The following is a 26450-nucleotide window of genomic DNA, read 5'->3' on the forward strand; positions in this document are numbered from 1 at the left end:
CATAACCTTGCACCAAGAGCAAAAGGAGATAAAACAATCTGTGTTGAGTTTAATAGGAGTTAGACAAATTAATGGAAACTTTGTCATTAATTTACACTGGACTAAGATTACACTGGACTAGGAAATCATAATGACAACAGGAAAATGGGTTTGATTACTAATGGTTATGAGACCAGCTTAGATACTAAATAGTTACATTCTTCAATACCATATTTCTGCTTGCATGAAGGCCAATTTGATCGTATATTGTTATAAGACACTCGAATAGATTATGGGAGAAAAAAATAACAACTAGAAGTGAATTTATATGTCAGAATAAATTATAAACTTGATAATGAATAACTAACACATCTTTTATGAAGCCCATTATTACCTGAAACTATTTCTATAGTAATTCAAACAAGGATGAAAAACAGAAAGTGGGCAATGATTTCTTTCAATTTAGAAGTAACAGAACATCTAAAAAAAAGAATTAACCTCTTTACAATGTCAAAATTGCAGATGCTGTGTTGTTCTGGCTAATAAACCAAGAGTAAAGAAGTAAAATGATTACAAAAGCCTGTCATGTGCATGCCAAGTCATACAGCTTTTATGACAGCTTATTCCTTTGGAATTGCAGTGCTTTTTGTCTGGACTCTAAGTTTCATAAAACCAGCAAGGAATTAAGTATGATTTTTATTTCATTAACATTTGAGGGATTCCACTCTAAATACAGTGCAAGTAATCTTGATTGTCCAAGGCATTCAATGAAATCTTCTTGCTGTTTTGAGTATTATTTATATTTCAAACAGTTTCTCTTCATTATGGTATACATATACTCAACGGCAAACTAACAAACACTTTTGATGTTCAAAGCAGACAAGATGGAATGTAATGAATTGGACAGCATTGGTTCCCATCCTACATTTATGTTAAATTTATTTTAAAATTTGGCATATGTTTTGGCATTGGTTTTCATTCTCTCTTTTCAAACTGTCTATGTATAGTTCTTCAGTCTGTAATTAATGAGCATTAAAAAGTTTATTTAATAAGAAAGTAATTCTCTGAGATCAAAGGCAAGATGTAATTTGGCAACAAATATTTATTTTCCATCAAAGACAAATATAAAATGCAAACCCAAGACATTTATTCAGCTAGACATTTATGTAGTTCTGCAAACACAACATTTAAATAGTCAGCAGTGCTGCTGCCTGCATTTACCTTTGATGGACTGTGGATGTTACGTTCAGGAGGCCTTTGGTCTGTTCTTTCAATGCCAGTTCATTCTCTTGTTTCTTCCTAAGACTGTTCCTTTCACTTCTTTCTGCTGAAATAATGTTTTTTGTAAAATCTTCTGTTCAAAATGACAAACTCTGAGTTGTGGCAACCTTACAATTTATGTTTTGCATCAGCACAAATTAACCTCTCTTCTAGGTAGTCTTTCCAAAGTTACTGCTCCTTAGGGATATCAAGTACTTCTTACACATTCTTGCTCTGCCACTGTGATCTGTTGCACAGACAACAGTTTGTGCATCATTTAGCTGAGATGGTAATGTCACGGAATTCCTATTCTTATTTACTTCTCCCACTAGGCTAACATGGATTTCAAAGCAGAAATTTTATGAAAAGACCTTGAAGTCTTAAGCAAGAACTGTAACATGTAAACAAAAAATGTAATATAAAGAGAGCCTCTGCCAGGGGCCACTTAGTCCTGTGAGTGCCGAGCTTCACTAGATGTCTCCTCATTTGACAGAGAATTATTCCAGGTGCTTTTGCCTATGCTCGCACTCTGCAAGTAACTTGGTGTTTATCTGCTGACCAGCCTCCTGACCTTGAAGTCCTGCCCAGCAGAAAGGCTTGGTGCGTGACTGACAGACAGGACCGGTTTCCTTGCACCACTGCTTTTAAATAAAACACAGAAGGAGGGAGATGGATAGGTATGTAACAGATTAGGGTGTGTAACATTCATCTGGGGAGCATTCAACCTTTTCCAAATGCTTGGAGAGGCTGACAGGCACCTCTCATACCAATGGCACCACCAGGGAGCAGTTACTGGCTGTACTCTAGGCTGGGCTGGGCTGGCTGGGCAAGGGGAGGTACTCTCCACCTTTTTCCTGTGGCTGTGCCAAACAGACTGTAAATTCAGATTTATTAGGCCAAGGGATGCCCAAAGAAGCAAAATCCTGACAAAAAGCCTGACATGAAGCAGAGTCACTGCAAGAGAGAAGCCTGGCATTATGGTCCTCACTCCCATTTAGCTATCACTGAATGAAGTACATGTCATTTCCTATGTGGCCATTCAATCCCAGGGCTATCATATAGTAGGTGGCTCTATCGCCAACACTGTTTTTTCCATCTTGTGTCTTAGGGAGAGAAATTATGAGAGTATTTGGTGAGAAGGATCACACTCTCAGTATGGTAATCATGCCTGGAGATCATGTAACAGATCAGCCCCTTCTGAAGAGGAAGAAACATGGTTGTTCTGCCTCCTTGCTGAGCTTGGATGGAAAATAGTTGGCTGGTTGGCAGGGCTTAGGGTGTCCTGGCTGTGACCCGGAGCAGAGCTTCAGGCTGTTAAGAATCACAGAGAGAAACTGAAGTGCTTCTGTGGCCAATACAGGAGTTGAAATGAGAAAGGAGTGGGGTTCTGCATCACAAATTTGGACTTAGTTTAAAGAAGGACTTGGGTGTACTAAAGCATCAAAGTCCTGTATTAGGTGGTAGTGCTCACACCTAATGTAAAAAGCACCAACAAAGATGAAGTAATTATCTGTTGATCCTGAAAAATCTCAGCCAGGCTGCAGCATGCACATGTAGGTTTGCAATATTTTTTCACTGTAGCAGTTCATCTGATCCGTGAATTTCTGCTGGGTTCTCTCTCACCAAAATCTAAAACACTCCTGCTTTTATTACCAACATAAATGCTCTCATCCTCTCTCATCCCTGTAGGCTTACATTGCAGCAGAAGGATTTTCTTTTTCTTCAGTTGAAAAGAAAATGTTCTCCGCTTACACATGTAATTTTCTTCCTTGCAGTGCATGGAACACCAATACACTGAAACAATAAAATAACCACACAAATTCTAGGAGGAGAAATAATCTAAATGAGTAATTACCAGAAGGCTGACTGTGGTTCTAGGACTGGTATTCTAGGGCTCACAACCTAATTGGGAGACCAGTTGAGAGCAATATCAAAACACTGATGAAGCAGAACATCCAAGTGTGTAATGATGGGCTGGATGGCTGGGCCCAAAGAGTTCTGGTGAACGGAGCTGGAGGCTGGCCACAGGTGCTGTTCCCCAGGGCTCACTACTGGGGCCAGTTCTGTTTAATATTTTTACCAACTATCTGGATGAGGGAATCGAGAGCACTCTCACTAAGTTTGCAGATGACACCAAGATGGGTGGGAGTGTTGATCTGCTTGAGGGTAGGAAGGATCTGCAGAGGGACCTGGACAGGCTGGATCGATGAGCTGAGGCCAATTGCATGAGATTTAACAAGGCCGATTGCCGGGTCCTGCACTTTGGTCACAACAACCCCATGCAACGCTACAGGCTTGGGGAGGAGTGGCTGGAGAGCTGCCCAGAGGAGAAGGACCTGGGGGTGTTGGTTGGCAGCCGCCTGAACATGAGCCAGTGGTGTGCTCAGGTGGCCAAGAAGGCCAACAGCATCCGGGCTTGTATCAGGAATAGTGTGGCCAGCAGGAGTAGGGCAGTGATCCTGCCCCATACTCTTGGCCTGGTGAGATCACACCTTGAATATTGTGTTCAGTTTTGGGCCCCTCAGTACAAGACAGACATGGAAGTGCTGGAGCGTGTCCAGAGAAGGGCAACAAAGCTGGTGAAGGGTCTGGAGAGCAGGTCTGATGAGGAGTGGCTGAGGAACTGGGGTTGTTTAGCCTGGAGAAGAGGAGGCTGAGGGGAAACCTTATGGCTCTCTACAACTGCCTGAAAGCAGGTTGTAGTGAAGTGGATGTCAGTCTTCTCTCCCAGGTAACAAGTGACAGGATGAGAGGAAATGCCCTCAAGCTGTGCCACGGGAGGTTTAGTTAGATATTAGGAAAAATTTCTTCACCGAAAGGGCTGTCAAGCATTGGAACAGGCTGCCCAGGGAAGTGATTAAGTCACCATCCCTGGAGGTATTTAAAAGATGCGTATACATGGCACTTAGGGACGGGGTTTAGTGGTGGACTTGGCAGTGCTAGGTTAACAGTTGGACTCAGTGATCGTAAAGGTCTTTTCCAACCTAAATTATTCTATGATTCTATGATTCTAATGACATCCACCTCAGCTCAGATCAGAGGACCATTCTGGAACAGGCTTCAGTTTTAATTCCTGCTTAAAGGAACTCAGTTCAAAGGGATTTTAGACTCTGTAGTTAGCTGAATCAGGGCCAAAGAGGTCCTTGGAGGGACTTTGTGAGAACTTAAGTAACTGACTGCCTTGCTAGCTGCCAGTGTCTAAAATACAGACTGTCAAAAATCCCTACACAGATTTTGCCAAACCCTAGCACTTCAGCTTCCAATATTAAAGCCTTCAAGGTTCACAACAGGGCAGTACAGAACAGATTGGTTCTGTCTTATAACTAGTGAGCATATCTAGCTACTACTGGGGCTCACAAATCCTTCCTACCAACTCATCTCTGGATCTCAGCCTTGAGTGGATATGCCTGTTGCTCTTCAAAAACTCTCTTCTGGGGTGAAAGAGCCTTTTCTATTTAAAATTCCTAACTCTTATTTTTAGAAAAAAAAATCCATCCCATGTGTCTCAAATACTTAGCCTCTGATGCTATTGCCATTTTGCTAACTTGCTAACTTCATTTAATGCCAACAGCCTTTATCCGGGGAGGGGAGAGTGTTTACAAAAGAGAACAATAATCACAGCTTGCTTTTGTTTTCCTGTCCTGAAGGAACTAAGCAATTAAAAATAATTCCAGCAGAAACTGTCTGTATTTATGTGAGATCCAGCAGTTCATAAACCTCTTCAGCAGTTTCACAACCTGTGAGAGGGTCATGGTTGACAGCTAAGAAACAATGCAGTAGCTCACAGAGTGTTCCAAAATGGCAATGCTTGGCCTTCTGGTGTCTCCTCTAATGCATTTCCTCAACTTCAGAGACAACAACATTTCACTGAGCCAAAAGAGGAATGAACACAAGAATCTACTTCCCAAAGCTGAGGGCAGTCAATGCAGAGGAAGCAGACTATCTGCCAATGTCCTTTATGTTTTCTAACATGGGAGCAGAGATTGCAAACCCAGATCTCCTCCCTCCTAGGGAAAAGATTCAGCTTGTAGGTGCCTGTCATATACCCTCTCTCTCACCCATGAATATTTGACTAATTGCTTTGTTTTATTTGCATATACTAATATGCAAAGTTGAACAGTGTTTATGGTAGATGTTGGCTGTACAACATAATACTTGTACAACTCTCTGCTTTCTAAATTCTTCTGCCTGGTGTTAGAGCACCACAAAATCAACTGCTGGTGCTTGTGACTATGGTGGTATCTCTGATCTTAGCTTGGTAAACCAGAGTTTGTGGTTAAACTATAATCTCCAACACTGGGTCATCATTCTGTGTGTGTCTGTACCAAACTTGGAGTAACAGGGTCCGGCATCTATGACTGTAATTCAAATAATTATTAATAATAACAGTTCTCCCACTTCTTCAAAGATGGAAATGAACCTACACATTCATTTTGCTTTGTTGCTTACTTTAAATAACATATTTCTGTTATCTTTGAAAGCAATCTTGACAGTAATAAGAAAATTAATTTATCTGTTAAACACCAAGAATTATTTTATATTTGTCAATATCATACGTACCTTGTAAGGATTTCAGTTGTTGAAGCTTTTTCCCTTCATAGCCTTCTGTGATTTTTCCCAATTGCTGATAATAGTTTTGCACCAGTCTGTTGATATTATTGCTGGTCCCATACACACTTTCCACAGCAGCTTCCACCAGTCTCTCCTGTATTACACAGTGCAAGTCACAACTGATTTTCTAAGTCAAAAACTGAAGCGTTTTGATCTGTCTAAAACTGAAGACCCAATCTAATTTTGTATATGCACACAAAATTTTGTATTTTGTGCTTTAAAAATGTGGCAGACTGAGACCTGGGAAAACAGGTATTTCTCTTCATCCATGGAACATGTCAAATGAAAAATCACAGTAAAATCTTTCTATTGTGCCTCACCTCCATCTGGGAAGGGACCATTCCCCTATCTGTTCAATCTCTATAGCCCATTTTACCTGTCAACCTGACTGCCAGAAAAATAAATCAATATATGTGTAGCTCTACTACAACTTTCCATTATATAGCAAATAAAGTATTTACTTTGGAACAACTTTATTAACCCATGAAGCAAGTATTATTTTTATTTAATTATTTATCTATGAATTAATATTAAGCTGTTAATATACAAATGCCATTAATTCACCATAAAATCTTCATCGATAGATAACCATCTCCATTTCTTCCTCATTTCTCTTATTCTCTGTCATCAGAAACTCTCAATTTTTTTTTATGTTCTAGTGTTTGACTTAATGAATCCTGTTTTGGCTGCTATAGCAAGTCACTAGAAAATACTGTATGTCTACAAAAGTGTTAGTCTGTAAATACTTTGCAAGGTATCTTCAGTTTTGACAGTTTGTAATGGTCTCTTGCTGTTACTTCTAGACATAGGGTAATGCATAAATAAAATTGCCTTCCCTTTTAGCAAAGTAGCACTCATTTTGTTTGGAAAACTGCTATTGAACATTTCTATACCTTGAAGTTCTGACCATCATCTGAACTCTTTTTTCCAGCTTCCTGTCGGGCATGCTGCAGCAGCGTCCGCCCAATCACCTGCTCCATGTGCTGCTGAAGAAACTGAATTGCTTCTTGAATTTCTGTGACTAGCTGCTGGTGAAATTCTAAATGGGTTTGCTGCATTTCTTCCTCAAGCTTTTCCTCCTCTTCCAGAATGTGGGACTCCTGGTAATCAGACAAAAAAATAGCACTGCCATTTAAATACATTGGCAAACTTAGTCAGCTCCACTTTAAAAGTAAGTCCTACACCCATTCAGAATGACACTTTTAAAATACTTAGAATAATCTAATTTCCAGTGGAAGTTTATGAACAGTTATTTAACACATCTGTCTTTGCCACAAAACTATTGCCTCTGCTGTGGTAGGTACAACAGCTGCATCCTGTCCAATTAGTCATTTCCAGGCGATGTATTCCCATCTTCGTATCCTGTACTGTTGAATTTGGTCTTATTTCATAAAAAATATGAACAATCTAGGTCAAATATCCTGACTCCAGAAGGGATAATTGCGGGTGCCTTGATGAAATGCACAGGAACAAGGCAAGTATACAGTTATGCACCTGGAGTACTCATACATTTTGTGGGGTCTACCTGAGAAAAAATTGGTATATTGGTACTTACAGCCCTTGGGAGAGATCGTGAACGTGTTTAATAGCCCTTGGAAACCATCTGCACTCTTGACATCTACAGCATCCTGTGGTGGTGAGTTCTACAGCTTATCCATACATTTCTTAATACTGATCCTGCCATCTAATAGCTTTGCTTAGTGCTCTCTTCTTCTTTTATTAGAAACAAGTGAAAAATTGACCCCTATTCACATCTTTTATGCCAGTTTTAAAACCTATGATATTCCAGAAGACACCTCTTTTTTAGGCTGAAGAGTTCTAGTCTCTTGAGGTCTTTGGACCATCGTTGCCATTACTTTCTACATTTCTTTGTAATCCACTTTCCCTCTAAACAATCCTTAGCACACAATGGTGTACACTCACCAGCACAACCTGTTCTGTCTTCCTTACATGCATAAGTCTTCCATAGATTGCCTTCTGTTGAGCTGCTGATGTCCCTTTTATATTAATATTCTCATTTAAAGCTAAATAACATTGATTTATTCTGGGGGATTCAACAGTTCCTTTTTGATTCCCTCTTGGAAACATGAAATGCAAGTAGGAAAAGAACCTGGTCTGCCTACATTCATCTGCAGAAAAGAATGATGTCCCTATTAACGCTGGGTTATTCTGACATGTCTTTATTTATAGACATTTATTTTTGATGTTTTTTTTTTGACAGCTGGAATGCCATTAAGCTGTTCCTCTTTTTTTTTTAAGAGACTCAGTGTCATGTTATCATGTCCAATCTAGGATTCTTTAGTGCTGTTTTACATTTTATATGAAATCAAAAGGTAGACAAGACACTGTCTATCAGTCTAAAATTGGCACAAGCTCAATTTAAGTTTAGTTCAAACAGCACAGTATGTCTAAAACTCTGCTTGAGTGGCTGTAAATTAGCATTTTCCTTCACTCCTTATATATTCATTCTAGTTTTGGAGGTTGTTCGTAACATTTTTTTTCCCTCTGACTTTTCACAATTCCACACCTAGGCCCTACTTTTTTGGCAGCAAGGATCTTACACGTGTATTTTCAGGCACTTCCTTGTGAGATGGGTTTTAGCTGGTCTTGGAAAGAGGCTGTAATGGAGAGAGGCCAAAGGAACAGTAATACCTGGGGACATTTCAATTTTGTTAGGGAACACAGTAATTGCATCAATTAACATCCCTGTGGGAGCTAAGTGAGAGGGAGTGGTGGAAAGCATATAACAGGAGGAATGCAGTCATATTCATTTATATTTTATCATTTTATATTTTATCTCTTCTGAAGGTTAATGAGATTTTGAGATTTTCACACTTAACAGGAACTACTTCAATAGAAGTATCAAATATGAAAATGGCAGCAGACAGAATTTCCTTATTCCTCTTCAAGTGGAAAATTAGAGTTTGTATTATGCAAATCAGAATTAGAGGGATGCAAAATATTATCTCTCAGCTAATTACACAGCAACAGCATGGAGCACAAAGCTGAAAAGTGCTGGATGGGTTCAACCCATATGTGTAGTAGCAGTGGACTGGGCAGGTGCTGTCACTGACATCCGCTAGGAGAGTCCTCTAAGGTTGAAATCTGAAATTCAGTGTTGTTTTAGGTAAGTATCTAATGCATAGAAGTAAATAACCAACAAAACTAAGTGGAGTAACCCTAAAAAACAGTCACAGACAGATCTGAAAGAAACCTGTGGGAATATCAAGTTTAAAAATCCCTTAAACTTTCTCCCATCTCCTTGACCTACAGGAGCCAGATTATTTGGAGATGTCAGGGGAATGGATTCTGAGCTTCTCATGGACAGAGGAGAAAGAAAAAAGAATGAAAAATTATGACAGTACAGAAGAACTTGCTAAGTCTGGTAGAGGGAAGAATTTCTTCTGATGCTCAGGTATGAACTTTTCAAGTGCATATTATGATCCCTAGCAGAATTAATAGGAGTTTATCTTAGCCTGAAGCAGTAACTTGTGTACAAGTCCTTCATACGTGTTGGCATTAGTATTTTTAAATAAAATAAATAGCTAAATAAGCTTACTGTGATAACACAGATCACAGATAGCTAGCCAGTAGATAAAGTATTAGAGAATTTTAAACCTCTGCCCAAACCAAAACAGGCACACTCAAGGACCTCCTACGCCAGCAGTGGGTGCATTTTTGACAGAGAATATTTTCCTTTCTGTTTGGAACTTGAACATTTTTATTTTTTTGAGACCTTCTACGGCTACTTCTACTGACAGACATCATAACATATAGACTCTGGAGAAAAGCCACCTGGACACTGTACCTACCACTGCCTTTTGTAACTGCCACTGGTCCTCATCTTGGCAGGGGGAGGATCCCTTCTGCAGGGTATGTTGCTCTCTCAGCTCCTGAAGCAAGCTCTTCTTTCTGGACATTCTCATGCAAGCCAGGGCTGCCATTCCAACTCTTCGGAGGGTTAACCTTGTGAGTACCGAACACAGCAGAAGACGGTGTTTTTGCAATATATAGTTAACAGACCTGTAAAAAGGAGCATTAAAAATCAGTCAGCTGAGCTGCTTGCTGACTGTTCAGCAGTCATTGCTCAAAGATGACAAGAGTTAGTATTCACTCTGTGTAATGTCTTCTCATATGAAGCATGCCTTGGAGAGCTGCTCAGGTGTGAAGAATAGGAATTACTGTGATAGGCTTCTAGTTCTGTCACACTGAAGTTAAATTAAAATAAAAATGGGAAGAAAAGAGATAAATAATAATCTATAATTACATAATAAATGTTTTTTTAATAGGAGACTTGAAATAAGATTAACAGAGAATGTAATCAGAACTACAGGAAAGTTATTTCAAGAAAATTCAGGAGAGCGTATCTTGGACTGACAAGGAGGCACGCTCTGAAGAGACATTGAAGAGGCTAGTGTTAGCTGGCAGGGCAGACACGGCTGAAGCGAGATTGTAGTGAATTTTAAAGAGGACAGCAAATTTTGAAGTTGATTCTGGACCAGGTGAGTGAAATCTGTGTGCACATTTGGGATGACATTGTTTGTGCCTGTATCTAACTTGTGTGTACGTGTAAGGCACCACACTTAGACAAAAAATTAGAGTACCCGCCTCTCTGTCTGAAGATGTTCGTAGTCCCTCAGCATTGCTTTCCACAATGTAACATACACAAGTGTTTATCTGTGCACGCAGCAGTACAGTTTTTACCCCACTGCTTACTGATAAAACCAAACTTACTCATCACTGAGGCATCCTAGTCTGCTTATGACACCTTGAATTATCTTCTCTTGTTTCTCAGACAGGTGCTTTTGCATCACAGCAGACAGAGCATATTCCTTTATCCACAGCTAAAAGCAGGGGAAAAAAATTACAATGGTAAGATAAGTAACATTTCAGTCATTCTAGTCAGTACATTACGAAACAGGTTTATTTGATGTTATTTTGCTAAAAACAATCATCCCCCTCTTTCAAGAAACAAACTGCTGAATTAAAATTATTCTACTTAGGAATATTTTTTTCTCAATGATCAAAGTCTTAAACAAAGCTCATTGAAAAGAAAGAGAGGCTTTGCACTGTTTTGGATAACCCCTGAGTTGTGCCTCCTACAGATTTACCGGTTTCAGCAACGGAGAAACACAAAAAAACCAAACAATATGGCACAAAATATTGCATTGACTCTTATCAGCAGGTTGCAGTGGGCTTTTTGTTTGGGTTTTTTTACTAGTAGAGAATGTAGTTTTTATTTTCACTAAACAAAATAAAGATATCACCTTCTATCACATTTTTGTATATAGTACACAGTGCTAATAGAAACGGAGATTGTGTGATTAGGTTTATGGACTGCAAGTTTACAGCTTCTTCAGGGTGATATTTAGATCAAAGAATTTAATCTTTAAATGTTTTGATGGATTTACCACTAGAACGTAAACTGGTAGAGATATGGACTTAAGATTTTGTTTAGCATACTGCCAGAATTTAATGAACAGTAAGCCATAAGATTAAACGATTGTAAGGCCCAAACTCTATTATTGTGAGATGAAGAGTATATTTTAGGCTATACTGGCAGCTGGATAAATTCAGGTTGCCTGCAGACGTATGCAGGACCCTAAAAGAAATGTAACCTCAGGCTCTCTTGAGAGCTTCGCTTCATGTTCTAGCCTCACTCAGAATATGAGGGACTAAGTTTTCTATTATTGCAGACAGAGAGGTTTCACTAGATCAATATGTCTAGCAAAGAATTAGATGAGTAATTGCACAATTGTTGGGAACTAAGAGTGGTACTGGGCCTTGCTACTGTATGTGATAGTCTTTTTCCTGGGAAGCAGCAATGTATGCAGGAGAGAGGCTTTATCTGTGAGCACAGAATGAATTCCCCTGGGAAGGGGAGAATGTCAGAAACCACATCATGTTTGGCTTTAAAATAAAAATGTATTTCTTCCCTGGATAGCAGCTTCTCTGTAGTATATACAGCAACACATATAACTGATCCCTCTCCATGAAGAAAACCTTACCAAACCACATACCCCTGAGCAGGATGTCTGGGGAGGATGGGCAGGCAGTCAGCAACAGGTAACAGATGGAAAGAGTTCAGCTGAACATGAGAAGCACAGCCTGAAAGTCTGCACAGCACCAAGGAGCCACAAAATATACCAATGTATCTAGACCTCAACTGATTTGAGTCTAGGCAATTCTTAAATTCACAGAGCACAGCTGAGCACAGTGCCTTCTCTGATTGCATGCTGCAGGTGACAAATTAAGGTCTATCAGGTCTCCAGGTATCATCATGACAGATGGCAAATACTTGCTCCAAGTAATAACTGTATCAGTACTTCCCTTGAGCAGCTCTGGTGATATGGCTTCCTAGTGTTTCACACCTCGCTGCATATGCCTAGTAGATCCATCACATTTTGTGTTTTAATGTCTCTATCAGCAGTTAAAAGAAGGGCTGAAGAAGACCTTTTACTTTCTAGAAGTATTTTCATTTTCAGTGAGAGACTGGATGTGACTCAGATGTGGCTTCCCATCATTTTTGAAGACCTGGTTATTCACTGAGAAGTTGCTCTTGAAGGGCCTGTCTGCACACTTACTCTCAAACAGCTTGTGGATTAAATCTGATGTAGATCACCAAGATACAGACGACAGGAGATGTTTTCTGAATTACAGCTGGAATGATAAGTGATCTAATATTGCAGCCAAGAAACTAAAACTTAACAGCTCTGCTGCTATCAGTATATCCTATCCAAAAAAGCACTTGGAATGATAACAATGACATGGACTGTAGTTGTTTGTTACTTCTGTTTATGAAGAAATAGCCTACTTCTGCAGTGGTGAACACAAGACTTTCTTTTAAAGGAGAAGAATGTGTTACCTTTTCCATTGCAACTGCATTTAATGTAAGCTGCATGCAAAATTTATAAAAGGTCCCTTCACCACTGAGACCAGTGGAAAGCTGAGAATACAGCAGAAAATACCCTTGCACACAACTGTTAAACTGAACAGTAGGAGTACATCAGCCATATAAGTAGTAAGAGAACAAAGAAGAAAGGAGGGGGATTACTACTCATTTAAGATGGCATGATAAATAGAGAAGATGGAGATTTGGACCAAATACTAAACCAGTGTTTTGTCTCAAAAAGGTTACTAAGAAGATGATCAAGAAGGGAAGTATCAGCTGGGAATAACAGAATATTGTATGTTTTGTTGGAAGGAACACTTCAACAGCGCACTGGGATTGGCTGTAAGGGCTGGGTATTTCCCCCCTCCACAACACTAGAAGAGCTCACACATGCAGGCACAAATGCAACAGCAAAGATCCTCTGGGAATCTTGATTTGAGGCTGCTGGCATATTGCTGAAAACAGAGACAACTATTTCATCAAGCCAGGTGGAAAGGTCAGGCTTTGTGCTGCACCTTCCAACACTGGGCCAAATCTCCAGTAGCTTCTCCAAGCTCTCCTGTTCTTGAGAATGGCCTTATTTTGCTCAGAGACAGGTCAGTATGGAGTGGAGGAAATGCCACTGCTGCACAGACTCAGTGACCGGAACAGAGCTCAGGCTCCCCAATTCCTTCATTTAAACAGTAAAACCAGTGACAAAAGCATGACAAATGGGGGAATAAAGCTCCGAGGAATCCCTGGCTTCTTGAAAAGAAGTCATTCCAATCGTTATGAAAAAATGTGTATAAAATTAAGAGAAAGCAATAAAATGCACACCATGTCAAAACTGGTAAGCAGACGCTGGTTCAGCTTTCTGGGTGTCAAGCAACAATGTGGGAATGGACAGAAATCTCCTCACCCTGTTTTTTGTCTGTAAGCTTCTTCGTGTTTTGCTTCCTGGCAACAAGTTCATTACAAGACCTTCTGGAGCACTGCTAATGTTAGGTATTATTGTCTGGCAATAAAGGTGAGGAACATGTCTTTGGTAGGTAATGAGACCCATAAAATATTTTGATTTAGACCTCAGATACAACAGCAAATTAGACCCAAGTAAGCTCACTCTGTTCTCTGCAGCTCTCAGTTTGACATTTTTAGCACAGATTCTCAGGAAATCGAAGGAAAGCAATTTCTCCCTAGCAGCCTGTAGATGGGGTGTGATACACGCTGAATGCCAAGCAAGTACCTCAGCCTGGTGCAGCAGTCTGCTCCCTGTAACCGCTGCCCAGGCAGGACAGCTCGTCTACAGAAATCATGAGGTAAGGGCTATGTGGGAAAGTGCTCAAAATTTATTTTCATTAATCATTTATTCTCATTTGCCTCACTCACATCCTCAAGCATGTAGAAGGCAAAAGTTAAATATGAAACTTATTTTTTCTTTTCAATTGTAAAAGAGATTCTGTTCCCCCAAAGGACATCATATTCCAGATATGTTTCAATGCTACGAAAGATAATCTAAAAAAAAAGCAGTTCAAGTAAATGAAAATGAGAAAAATGTTTTTTTGAGCCACCTTGAAAAGCACACATAAATACTCTGGTGAAAACCCTTCCAGTGTTCAACTTCCCAAGTCCGTAAAGCAGGTGACTGTGTAACTCTTAGTATAGTATGTTTATCAAGAGGCAAATGAAAGACGTATCTTCTGCTGGAAAATGCCTGATAAATTAAAAGGCCTGTCAATATGAATATTGATTTATGGATCTTCTGTCATATTCAGCACTGTAACACCTATGGGATCTCCTAAATGACATGGTCACCTGTCACAAGTGTCTGATCTCTTCTTTTCTTAAGGTGGAAACCAAGTGCCGCTTTATGTCAGACTCATGTGTCAGCTTATTGCTTAAATGTGCGTGCTGCTGCATTTATACTGGGAAAGGGCCAGGAAATGCATTTGAACATAATATAATGAGTTGTGTGATGTTTTTCATAGTTGTTTATACAGGAAAATCTGCCAGCCTAGCTTTGTGGAATAGCTATCTCCCTGCATGCTCTCTTTGGAGATACAGCACACTTTTTTTCCAGCTTAGTTCAAACCACTTCTAAAAAGCCACACGCATTAAGTTAAAAAAGCTACTTAAGCTCCTGCAAAGAACATTGCCTTAAGGAATCACACATTTTCCCACTAGGAGAAACGCTTGTCTCTTCTAGGAATTTATCCCACAGAATCACTCGTCCTTAGGACTCTGTGTCTGCTGCTTTGGAAATTTTTATATTGAATAAGGCCCAACTGCAGTGCTGGTGACCCAGAGACCAATGTGGGAGCTCTGTCATTGCCAAATCAATTCCTCTGTAGCTCAGAAATTACTGTTAATGATGTAAGCAAACCCTTGATTCTTTTTTTTTTTTCACCTAGGAAGCCATCTGCTTTGTATTAGGAATGCTACTATACGCTGAAAGTGATAGAAAGTCAACTTTCTAGTTTAAATAACCTATGCTTGGGCATGACTGGAATATCTGAATTAATATACAATGAATCCACCATACAGTGCTACCCAAAGAGCTATTATCCAGCAACTGGGTCCTGGAGATGAACTAATCCTTTTAATCACTGAGAAAAAATCCCAGGGTGTGGTTTCTCCACTCATTACTGTGCCCAATGATAGTAACAGAGGAATGCATAAACAGCATATTCTGAACAAAGCTTTAGACTTGAGATCTGCCGCTCTGTAGAAAGTCCCATAGCCCTTGAACAACATCCTCTCTGCCCCTGAACAACGGCTGAGGTTCAATGGGACAGTAGAAGGACCAGAGAAGAGGTGCCCTAACAGGCACTCTGACTTCTCAGACTAATCACAAGTTGCACCAGAACCTCCTCCTCTGACTGTGGTTTTTAATGACAGCGGATACCACCATGGTGCTTTGGTCTTCATGCACTATGAGACATGCTTGTAGTGCACCTACTTGCGGCGAGCGAGGAAAGCAAGCGGCCAACTCAATGTGAGTGATAGAGCAAGCTTCAGCTTTATTTTTAAGTCACAGCGCTTTTATATGCTCTTGTAAACAAGCTTCAACAATTACCTAATACAGGTTGCGACACCTTCTTAACAAACAGTCTATTTCTGTACTTCGTGCCTAATTCCTTGTTCTTGTTCATCGCTTGCTCTCAAGGCCGAGAGATATCCCTGCCTTTCTTCTTTGCTCTCAAGGCCAGGATATCTCTCGCCTTTCTCCCTCCTCCTGGTGACTTGCAGATTCTCTGTAGTTTTCCATCAGTGGGTCTGATCTCTGTAATTTTCCATCAGCGGGTCTGACGCCGGGTCTGTAGTCAAGCTAATTCCATCGCATACCTATAACTCTCCAGCCCGCTTTCTATCTCAAACAACTTATCATGAGACCCACATGCTGATTCAAACCTACAGTTTCCCACACCTACTAGTCCAGGATGCTCAGGTTATTCACATACACAGACAGGCAATTTGTGAACCCTTGGTGAATGTGAGAATGAACAGTGGCCTAGAAGTTTAAGCTTGCCAGGTCACATATTGAATCTAATCCTTGATAAAAAGGGGTAAAACAAAAAAAGGTAAGGTCACACATTGTTTCAATCATCACTGAAGGTATAGGCATGCCAAATTCAAACACTAAATGCCAGCCAGCAGTCCTAGAAAACACAAATGCCTGCCCCTAACTTAAAGCACGGGAGCAGACTCATTGGCATCAGTGGTTAGTCCCGAGTGTATTTTAGTTTAGCTTGCTAGATATCCCTGTGACACAGAAACAGAAGAGACAAGCAGAATTGTATTTCAAAATAGTTGAGATAACAGATGAGTTACAATAAAATAAATGTAAAATGATCAGGGAGGTGCATGTTTTGTAACTCCAGATTAAGGAAAATAGAGAAGAAAAAGAGGAAATAGCTAAGAATTTCCAAGGGTTAATTTTACTTTTGTATTCCCTAGGGTGTTCTAAAACCACTGGTTAGCAAACCACTCTACCAGATTTAGTAGGAAGCCCAGTTTCCTGAATCACAGGGTTTTATGGAAGAACCCTCAATATGAGTGGGTGGAAAAGTTAAACACCTTATAGCAGTCTAATAATCAGGGACCCAGTCAGTACCTTATCAACCATGTACTGGACTGTCCAGGCACTTTGGAGAATGAGGCCAGGGAAAAGTATGATTTTGCCAGTGTTAAAGAACTCTGCCAATATTTTTTTTAAGAAGCTCCAAGTACTGTGTATGTTGCAGCACACACTTGACATTTGGGAAGGAGCACACCACTGTATACAGAAGGTCCTTCTTTGACTAAGCTGTGTTAGTCTTCAAAGCAGTGTTAACAGAGACATGACGTTGCATGAATAAATTGAAGCTATATTTGAGTTTCAGCCTAATGCTGAAGATATCTGCCTCTGCATTACTGTTGGTGCTTTTTGCTTCTGGTGTCAATGCCCCCTATGCTGGGCACAAAGAGAGCAGGAAAGCTGGATGTATGTTTCTTCACCTTCTCAGAGTAAAGAATAAGTTTTATATGAAGTGTGTCATACGTTTCCAATTATTATAGTAATAATACATAAAAATGATTAAGAAATACTTATCATTGTAAGACCTCCTTTCCTGTAAACTGTATTCATATGTACCCTCTTCAAACAGACCAGATGAAGATTTTTTGAACTGTTTCTGTAGATGCTCAAGAGTTGATGCCAAAGATGCCAAAAAATATTTATGTGCTGACAAAGCTGTCCAACACTGTGAACAGATGTTCAGTAACTATTCCCTGACTCCTCTATGCAAGTCTACATGCACAGCGTATATATTCACTCCATATTGCAGGTCAAACTGCCCATCCTGAGTCTCATGCTGTGTCTGGACCTGACCTGTATATTTATAGACAAAATACTCCCCACAGATAAGTATCTTGATTTTTTTTATCATACCCGTTTTTAGACCCTGGGGTCCCAGGATGTAAAATGGATCTTTCTTACTTTTTTTTCTTGCAATAGCTGTTCCTGGAAAAGCTTCCAGCGTCTCTGGCGGTGGGTCTCCCATTTCTCCAGTTGAGGGACCAAATTCTCCTGCCATTCCTCTTTCAGAAGCTCACATTCTCTTACAGAAAGGCTGGTCACAACAGGCAGGGTCTGAAGAAACAGCTCCGTCACCAACTCCGCTAAAGCGTGGGAAGCTTTAGAGTAAAGCTCCTAACAGAGGGACAAAGAGGGACAGAGAGAGGCAGGTGAGAAAGCGAAGTTCCCAGCCCTCTGGAGCTGTTTCACTGCACATCTCCATGATGCCAGTGAGGAAACCATGTCCCAGTGAAGACAATGGGCTAGTGACTGACCCCTAGAGCTAAAATCCAATGCCACTAAAGCTTGAGTTAAAAAACCCAGGTTTTGTAGATGGAGTAACTTCAGTGTTTTGGTTCAAAGCACACAAAGGTATTTAAAATGCAATATGAGCACATGAGACCTTGAATCCTAAGTGTTGCAACTACAGTACAAAGAATATCTTGTTTTACTAGCTATGGTGATGTATTATAAAAACACTTATTTTGAAAGTTGCTGTGGAAACAATATGGTGTAGCACAACACATCATAGGCACATTTTCAAAGGTACTGATGTGAAATGAGTGAAGGCAAGACAGACAGATGAGTTAAAAGAGACAGTATGCCCTGGTCTAATTAAATAGCTAAGACAAAATTGACACCAGTCATATTAATAGTTGGTGCTCCGAAATACGACACTCTCCAATGCCTTCTGGAATTACAGAATTATTCAAATTTGAGGTATTCCCTGAGGAGAAGGTGTGAGGGCAGGAAGCTTTCCCCAGCAGAAGAGAGAAAACAAAGACGCATAGGAAAGGTCATGTGGACACTGCAGGACTCCAGCACTATGAAGACCTATTTTTATGACAGTTCCACATGATCTTACCAGCTCCAAAAGCTTTATTGCCTACTTGGTTCTGCTTTCATTGTAAGTCAGCCTTAGCCCTCTTGAAACACATCTCTTTTCCTTAGAATACAGCTAATATTTTCCCAGCTCTTTTCAGCATTTCTGTTGCAAAAGTAAGTCACGTCTTCCAGCTGTTGCCTTCTTTTAAATATAGGTTTAACTACAATCTCTTAAGTGATCAAAATCTAGAACCACTCAATAGAAACACAGAGACACTTATCTAAGTGTCAAAACCATTTGTGCGCAGCTCATAGACATGAAAAGTTCTAGTGGACTTGTTTTTTTCTGGGAAACACACTGGTATAATGTACTATTGTGTAAGAACCTATTCCAACTGCTAGATGTGGTATCATAAAAAAGAAAATAAGACAAACCCACAAAACCCAAAAAACAAAAGAGGATCTTAAATTGCAAAGTCAAGGACTCAGAAATAAAGAATGACCAGAACTTAGGTTGTATGTGAAGTCTAGTTCTATGCCTCCATAATGATAACTTTGGGGTTCATGTACTGTTTCCACAGGACCTTTTCTGTTCTGTGTTTAGGTTTATCAATACCCATTGACTGGATAGATTTCTCAAAAAATCCTTATTTTGTATTTCTCATTTATTGTAAAATATCAAAACTGTGCACTGAATAATCAGTTATTATTTTCCCCCTGGGATCCCATTAGCATGCTAATCACCGTATTAATGAGCTGTTTCACTAACAATAAATAGCTTATCTTAAGAGCTCCCTGCAGTAACCTCTTCTTATGGATAAAATTGAGGCACAACACTATCAAAAGTGTTCACTACACCTTTGAGATGAGCTGCCTTTATTTTTTTCCACCACCCGCTGGCTTTGTTTAATCTCAAAGTGTTCTGAATTCTTGTAAATTGGACTACAGGTTTCTGAAACTGGGTACTGGGCATAAGCGTGAGAATTAGTAGTCAAAGAGCCAACAACTGGATACCTCATTTCTGGTAACACTTCTCCAATTTCTAGAGATTGCTCCCAATGTGAACATGACAGTATCATTAGGGTAACATTTGCTACACGTGTGCATCCTACTCCTTAATTATTAGAGTTGCCAGTTCCTGTTACAAGAAGAGGCAGGATTTATACTGTCTTAATCATCTGTGCAGTTGTGGGTCTGGCTTAGCTTGCCAACACTAATGCAAAGTGGTTTGTTTGAATTCTCTCTTCTGCTGCTATTTATTTTAAAATTCAAGCCTACAAATTCTAGGATTTAACATAAGTTCAAAGATCCTTTGTTTCTAATCTCTGTATCCCATACATCATTTAAAGAATGATCACTATCTCTGTAAACCATCTCTTGCCTGAGCTTTATGAGCCTTTCAGGACAAGTTAATTCTCCAGCCTTTACTGGACGTTCAGGGATATAATTTCTCTTGGGTCTGAAATAGTTCAGAAGCAGTCTAGATGAGTCTGTGGCATTTCTATTGCAATCTCAAAAGATCTCAGGCAGGGTGTTAAGGACCTCTATTCTTAAACAAACAGAGTTCCACCTATGGCAGCTAAATAACTTTGCAACATATTTTGCTGCAGAACTGACAGCATTTCCCTGGCATGCTGACAGCTCTGTATTATTATCATTTACTAGGAAATCTTTTGCACAGAAGATAAAGAAAGTATTTTGTTACTTGCCTTCATGCCATCTTGTTTAAATAGCAAATGAATAGAGTTCTGCTTGCACTCCCTGCTACTTCAAATTATATTGTATACTTAGCTTCAGCACTACCAGAGTGGGTGGGGATATAGTTACCCAGGAAAAACGTGACTAAGTCCTGTTCCCACAAAATTACTTACCTACATCACCTCATTAATGTGATGGGCCAAGTTATCTTTAGATCAAAAGTGCTTAACTATTTGTTTTCAGAATAATTCATTGCCCTCTGCTGAAACTGGTGTATGAGAGGACAAGAAAGTGGGATTAGAATTCCAGGAGCAGTTTTTCACATCAACAGTCCCTTGAAAAATGAAAATGCTGGGTGAATACATGGAGGGGAAGCAGGACTAAGCAGTATGTTCTCTCATCTCATATATGTTGCAAACTGGCATGCAAAACAACAGGAAGCCTGGTCAGGTGCTGTAAGTCCCTGCGACAGTGATTTTTCACAGGACTGAACACTTTCACTTTAAGTTCTGTTAGAAATTCTCCTCTGTGCAGGACACAAATCCTGCACTTACTGGTTTCATCATCGTCCAAGTTCACAAAATAAACCACTGTCAGTGATGACTATCAAAATACTCACTTCTCTTCAGTATTCAGGGAAGTACTGGCCTCTGGCTTCTTTAATCTGAACACATCATATGGACATTAGACCCCAGCAGTCCTTGCAACCCAGACGCTAACATGACAGCATGATCCACCCAGAGGACATATCACAGGTACAATACGATGGCCACACTGCTTAATGCAGCATTTGAAAAAAATGGAGTGGAATGGCCTTTTAAAATTTGGTAGAGAAAATGGAAAGTCTACATTTCGGAAAGATTGCAGATGTGATTGAATTCTACCAAAGCAACTCAAGCTAACAAAATAGTTCAAACCTATTTGTACTCCAAGGAATACACTTGATCTGAAACAGCAATAAAGTGGGTCTGTGAACAGGGACAGTGCACTACCCATTATAAAGCTTATTTTACACAGGAAGAAAAGAAAACCATTAAGAAATCCTGCTGCTTCCAGGATCTTATTTTTGGACTAGAAACCCTTCAAAATAGTTCTTACAAGCTTCCTGATATGCCATCTCTTGTTTTTAGAACTTTTACTTAATGGAATTTATTCAAACTGATTCCATTAACAGAATAGCTGATTGCAGTGTTGAATGAACCTGTTTGTAGTACCTGGCAGTCAATCTCAAAGCTTTTCAAAAAATCTCCAGAGAAATTCATCAAGCATAAAGAAATACCACGGGGTATATGCAGAAATAAAATGGGCTCAGATTAAAATGCTGAGTGCATCTGAATTTCAAACAAGGCAATAAATATACAATTTTGTCAAAAACCAGGGGAAATACACAGCTTATCAGATTCTGCTACAAAACCAAAGAACAATATTAAAGCTCTCCCTCAAACCCAAATAATTAAGAGATTCCTACATGCAGATGAGAATGAAGTGAATAATGAAATTGTGAAGCAGAAAAAAGTACTTAGAAAGGCTGGTTGTACTGTATTTTATATGCCAGCCACTGACTAGTATATTTATTTGCAAGAGGCAACTGCACAGCTGTTAACTTACAGTAGCTCTTTGTTAACTTGTGATACAACATCATTTCATTAAAATAATTAAAATTACTGGTCAAAGCTGTAGAACACTCTTGCCCATATCTCCAGAAGCTCAATGGCTAGGACAATTGTTTAGGAGGTAAAAGATTCATCTCCCAAACCATATTGTATCTTAATAAGGACACAGATACAACACTCAGATCACACATCCCATAAATACTCCAAAAGTTCTTGGACACCACTGGCCACCAGAAGATACTTCACATTATGAATCACACTAAATGGGGAAAAGCTGATTGCGTGTACTTCTTCCGCTCTTCCACGTGAAGAATTCGGAATGCTAACTGGAAAATGGAAACAGTACCCTGCTTTTAAGCATCCTAACACCAATAAAACGCAACAACACTGAAGTCATCCTTAGCACAAGCTAATAAAAAAGGAAAAAAGTTTGATTTTCATGCATTTAAAATGAAGTTTCATTGAAATTCCAGTCTTGCGCCCTCACTGGTCAGGAGGGCAGTTTCAATCTTCTCTTTCTGTACTCCCTTTTTATAATGTGCCTTTGTAGATAAGGTTATGTCCTTTACTACATCGAACTGTTAACAAATTGTGAACCCATACAGAGGTAAAATACACTTTCTTATGCAATAAGACAAGAAGCAAACTTCAGAATGAAGGCTATCCATATCAGGCATCTTCTATCAGCTTTGATTGAAATAACCAGGTCAAATTTAATCAATGCTCAAACCCAGAACTAGACTGAGCTTGCACGGTAAGAGTTCACAAATTAGATCTATTAGATCACGCTGTCTTTCAGGCTTTTTGGGCTATGTCACAGGGCAAAATTTTCAAAAGTGAGCATTTGAGGTGGAGGTCTCTTGATATGGATTTCCATCTGAGACAAGCTGTGGGTAATTCACCTTGAAAAGAAGCTAGCTCTTGGTACCCAAAACCACAGTCCACTCTAGGAAAATCATTCCTCATGTTAATGAAATTACATAAGTAATGAAAGAGTAAGTCTCTGAGAATCTGTACTTTTTATTTTGACAAAATAAATTTTCCCTTTTTATTAACAAAGGGGAAAAACCAAATACTTTGCTTCAACCTCACATTCACATTTACCCATTCATAAAATGTTTATTGCCTTGCCTGTTGATAATACTTATTACTTAATAGCTTTTAGTTTAAATTCCTGTGCATTTCTATGTTCTGTCAAGTCAAATGAAATAACATTCTGGTGAACTGCTATCAGCAAAGGGGAATTATAAATTACAGTAAATTGTATGTTTTTATGGTTTTGATGTAAAGGCTGAGGAAAAATAATTATCTTACCACGGACTATGTAATTCCTAGCTGTTAATTGATTTCCTTTGTGCAATCTGCATGTCTGTTTTCTGAATAATGAACTGTTAACCACCAACCTCTTCTCACTTCTCCTTTCTCTACTGAAATAAGCAGGTAGTTCACAAAAAAAGAGAAAGAAAAGATAAAAAGTTGGCGAGCATCTGATAGGCTAAACTTGAGACAGACTTGCAAGGAGGTAGCCATTAATCACGAGAAATGAGAAACAGAACAGGATATATGGGGGGGTGCTTTTGCTGCCATGTAAAAGAAAATTACGGTAAAAACTTTGCAACTGAAAAGCTATCCAAGCCAAAACAAAACTGTTAGTGCAGCACGATATCCCTTGTGTATGAGGTAACTCTGCAGACTGTGTTTATGAAACATTAGGCTGAGCTGTTCAATTATCACTGACACAATTCCTCCTTCAGTTATGACATACTGTGATAAACAAAATCACTTGCCCCCATTCCTCAACTTGTACTTCAAAAATTAGTGATGGATCCTGTGTCTAGACACAGACTATTCACCTACAGCACACTATTTTAATCCACTAGCATGGGTGAAAAGTCCTATGCTATCCTCCAAATGTAACTCATTCATTCACTTCAGGCATCAAAAGGTTCCATTTACCTTGGTTAAATAATTTTAATTGATTTATTCCTGTGTACACAAAACAAACCTACTCAATTTTCTATGTAAATACAGACAGGTTCCAGATCATTGCATTTTTACATATTTATTCACCAATTTGAATAATTTTGTGATGTACTGTACCACTACAGACTACAGTAGTGCTACAGGGTTACATAAATCTATCTTGGTGAACCCACACACTGGTTAAAAGGGGAAAACCTGAAAAAAATAAAACAGACATAGAAATCTGAGAAGGGCTTAGAAGAGCATTGTGAGAACAAGGTAAGGATCTTCTCCCGCAAGTGAGTGGCACCTACAGGTATGTGACGTCTTTTTTTCTGACCCCAGGATATTCACTGGTTTCCTATTTGGTCATATGGTGACCTTTCCTTTATATTTTAATATCACCTCCTGCACTGAAGTTATCTTTTCATGAAACAGTCTGTCAGGCTTGCTTCCCTGCTCGTTTATACTAGGACAAACCAAGGCAACTGTTGAAATGAGTCAAGTCATTCTAGTGCACAACTGTAGGAGGAACTGAGGGCCTAAACTTTTTATCACATGTAAGCCTTTATCATGTATAAGACCTCGCCAGGTCCTTTTCCCTTGAAAAAAAAAGGTGTAATGGCCTTCAAATACAGCAGCCAAGGACCATGAGCTTAGCGTGATGGCTGGGCACTTGGGCCTCTGTGCTTGGTCGAGTGAATTTGCCAGAGTGCAGCCCTTGGGAACTTCAGGCTGGCTGTCTTTCTTGAGGATTTTTTCTGGTTTGTCATCAAGTTGCAAACAGTTCAAGTTTTTTTAAATGGGGGTGGATGGTTTACATAGTTGATATAGAATGGAGGCACTTTGTATGCCCTAAGACAGTTGCTTGGAAAGCTGCTAGTAACTGCTCTTAGCTGAAGGTATGCCTGAGAACCGGACCTAACTCTATCTAACTGGGTATTATGCATCTCTCTAGCACTGGTGCTGTTACAGTACCTGAACTTATTGGTTATTACTCCAAAGGGTCATTTGTCTGAATGAACATGGCTGTCCTTTACTAGGACATTGGTGTTTATCTGATAAATTGCAATACTGATGATAGCCCAAGGACCACGAAAGCAACTTAGGAAAATAGAGGACTTGAATGTGGAAGAAAAACCTCACCATGGTTTGGGTTCCGCTGCCCTTAATCTGAAAAGTGTGGTGTGATTCATTCCAGCTCTGGGGGCTTCCAACCAAAGTCAAGATGGCAATAGGTACACAAGCAGCAACCTGACTGGAACCCTAAATCCTGTGAGTACTGGACAATATTAGATTGTTCAGCCCAGAAGATGTATGTGATATTTCTTTAATCCTGGGCCAGTAGAGAGTATGAGCTACTTGACAGAGGGGGCATATAGGATGCTATTGCCAAATCTTGGTTATGGAAAAATTGTGGTTTAGATAACACTTTGCCAACTCCTGGATTTAGGTAATTAGCTCCTTGTAAGACATCTCAATTTTATTTTCCTTAAATTGAACAGCTATTTAACTTCTGTGTATGGGAAAGCATAACTACTTTGTGCAGTTTTGCAAGGCTAATTTTCATTTGCAACAATATAAAAACTGGGCTGAACTCTTAAGTATTTAATTACTTCTAGTTCTTTCCACTCTGACTGTGTTTACAAATGTATGAATGCATCTTTTTAAAATTGTCTTGTGGTTTATCTTTGGAAGTCTTGTGGACCACAGGCTGAGGAATATTCATCTAAATTTCTGTGGACCGTGCCAGGGTGACTTCAGAGAGTTTCACTCAGTTTTTTTGGTAATATTGCTAGGCTTCCATTTTTACTGGGATGATAAAAGAGCAACAGAACAGAACTCTCTACTGGTGAACTTATTTTCTTGCCCTCTAACTTACTTAGTAACACATGCTTACAAATATGGAAATATCAAGATTAAGTGATCAATAGAATGTTTAACCAAATCTTTAATTTAACCTTTTCCTTGCTTATGGTAGAACAGAACCATCAGAGTCCAAACCTTCCAAATGAGTGCAAGGCAAATGACTATCAGTTAAGCTTCAGGGAGTACAGACCTTCTGGAATGACAACACAGAGCTTTGCAGTGTTTGCAGACATGCCCAAACTATCTGGTTCTACAAACTAGCTGGTTCAAACCCAACTAGGACACAGGTCTTGTAGCACAGTGCTGACTATCGCCATGTAAGGGCTGCTGGTACCCAGCTAGTTAGTCTAATGTTTGCTTGCTTATGTCTACTTAAGCTGCAGTCACACCACTGCACTGTGGAGTACCTCAAATCCCTGTCGCCTTCCCATGGGTATCTTGCCTTCCCCACTGGTAGCAGTAGCTTCTCCCTAGTAGAAACCCAGAGAAACTAAGTGAAGGGGCAAAGCCCTGCTGCCCAAGGAAAGGCTTCTGCTTGTCCAAGGTGCGCTTCTGCTCTGAAAGTGTGGTGGAGCAAAGAGACAAGCAAAGGCATCGTGGTTGTGACATGCAACTCCTTCTCTTAATGGCAAATCTACTTTTGCTTTTATGCCCCAGGTAGTGGACAACATGCATAACTACTGCACTTCCCTCAGCTGTAGAAGTCAGA

At 39.6% G+C, this 26450-nt stretch overlaps 1 protein-coding gene across 1 annotated transcript in view; it reads right to left on the reverse strand.

Annotated features, from left to right (window-relative positions):
• Nucleotides 1-26450, reverse strand: part of EVC (EvC ciliary complex subunit 1) — a 58737-nt gene that overhangs the window by 6732 nt on the left and 25555 nt on the right. The window contains exons 11-16 of the mRNA XM_064450782.1: nucleotides 17697-17909; nucleotides 10585-10694; nucleotides 9663-9873; nucleotides 6744-6950; nucleotides 5800-5944; nucleotides 1201-1333 (exon numbers count right to left, since the gene is read on the reverse strand). Coding sequence (XP_064306852.1) covers nucleotides 1201-1333; nucleotides 5800-5944; nucleotides 6744-6950; nucleotides 9663-9873; nucleotides 10585-10694; nucleotides 17697-17909 — 1019 coding nt within the window. The remainder of the gene's footprint in view (nucleotides 1-1200; nucleotides 1334-5799; nucleotides 5945-6743; nucleotides 6951-9662; nucleotides 9874-10584; nucleotides 10695-17696; nucleotides 17910-26450) is intronic.

The sequence above is a fragment of the Phalacrocorax carbo genome, chromosome 4 (genome assembly GCF_963921805.1).
Source record: "Phalacrocorax carbo chromosome 4, bPhaCar2.1, whole genome shotgun sequence".
NCBI classification, from domain to species: Eukaryota; Metazoa; Chordata; class Aves; order Suliformes; family Phalacrocoracidae; genus Phalacrocorax; species Phalacrocorax carbo.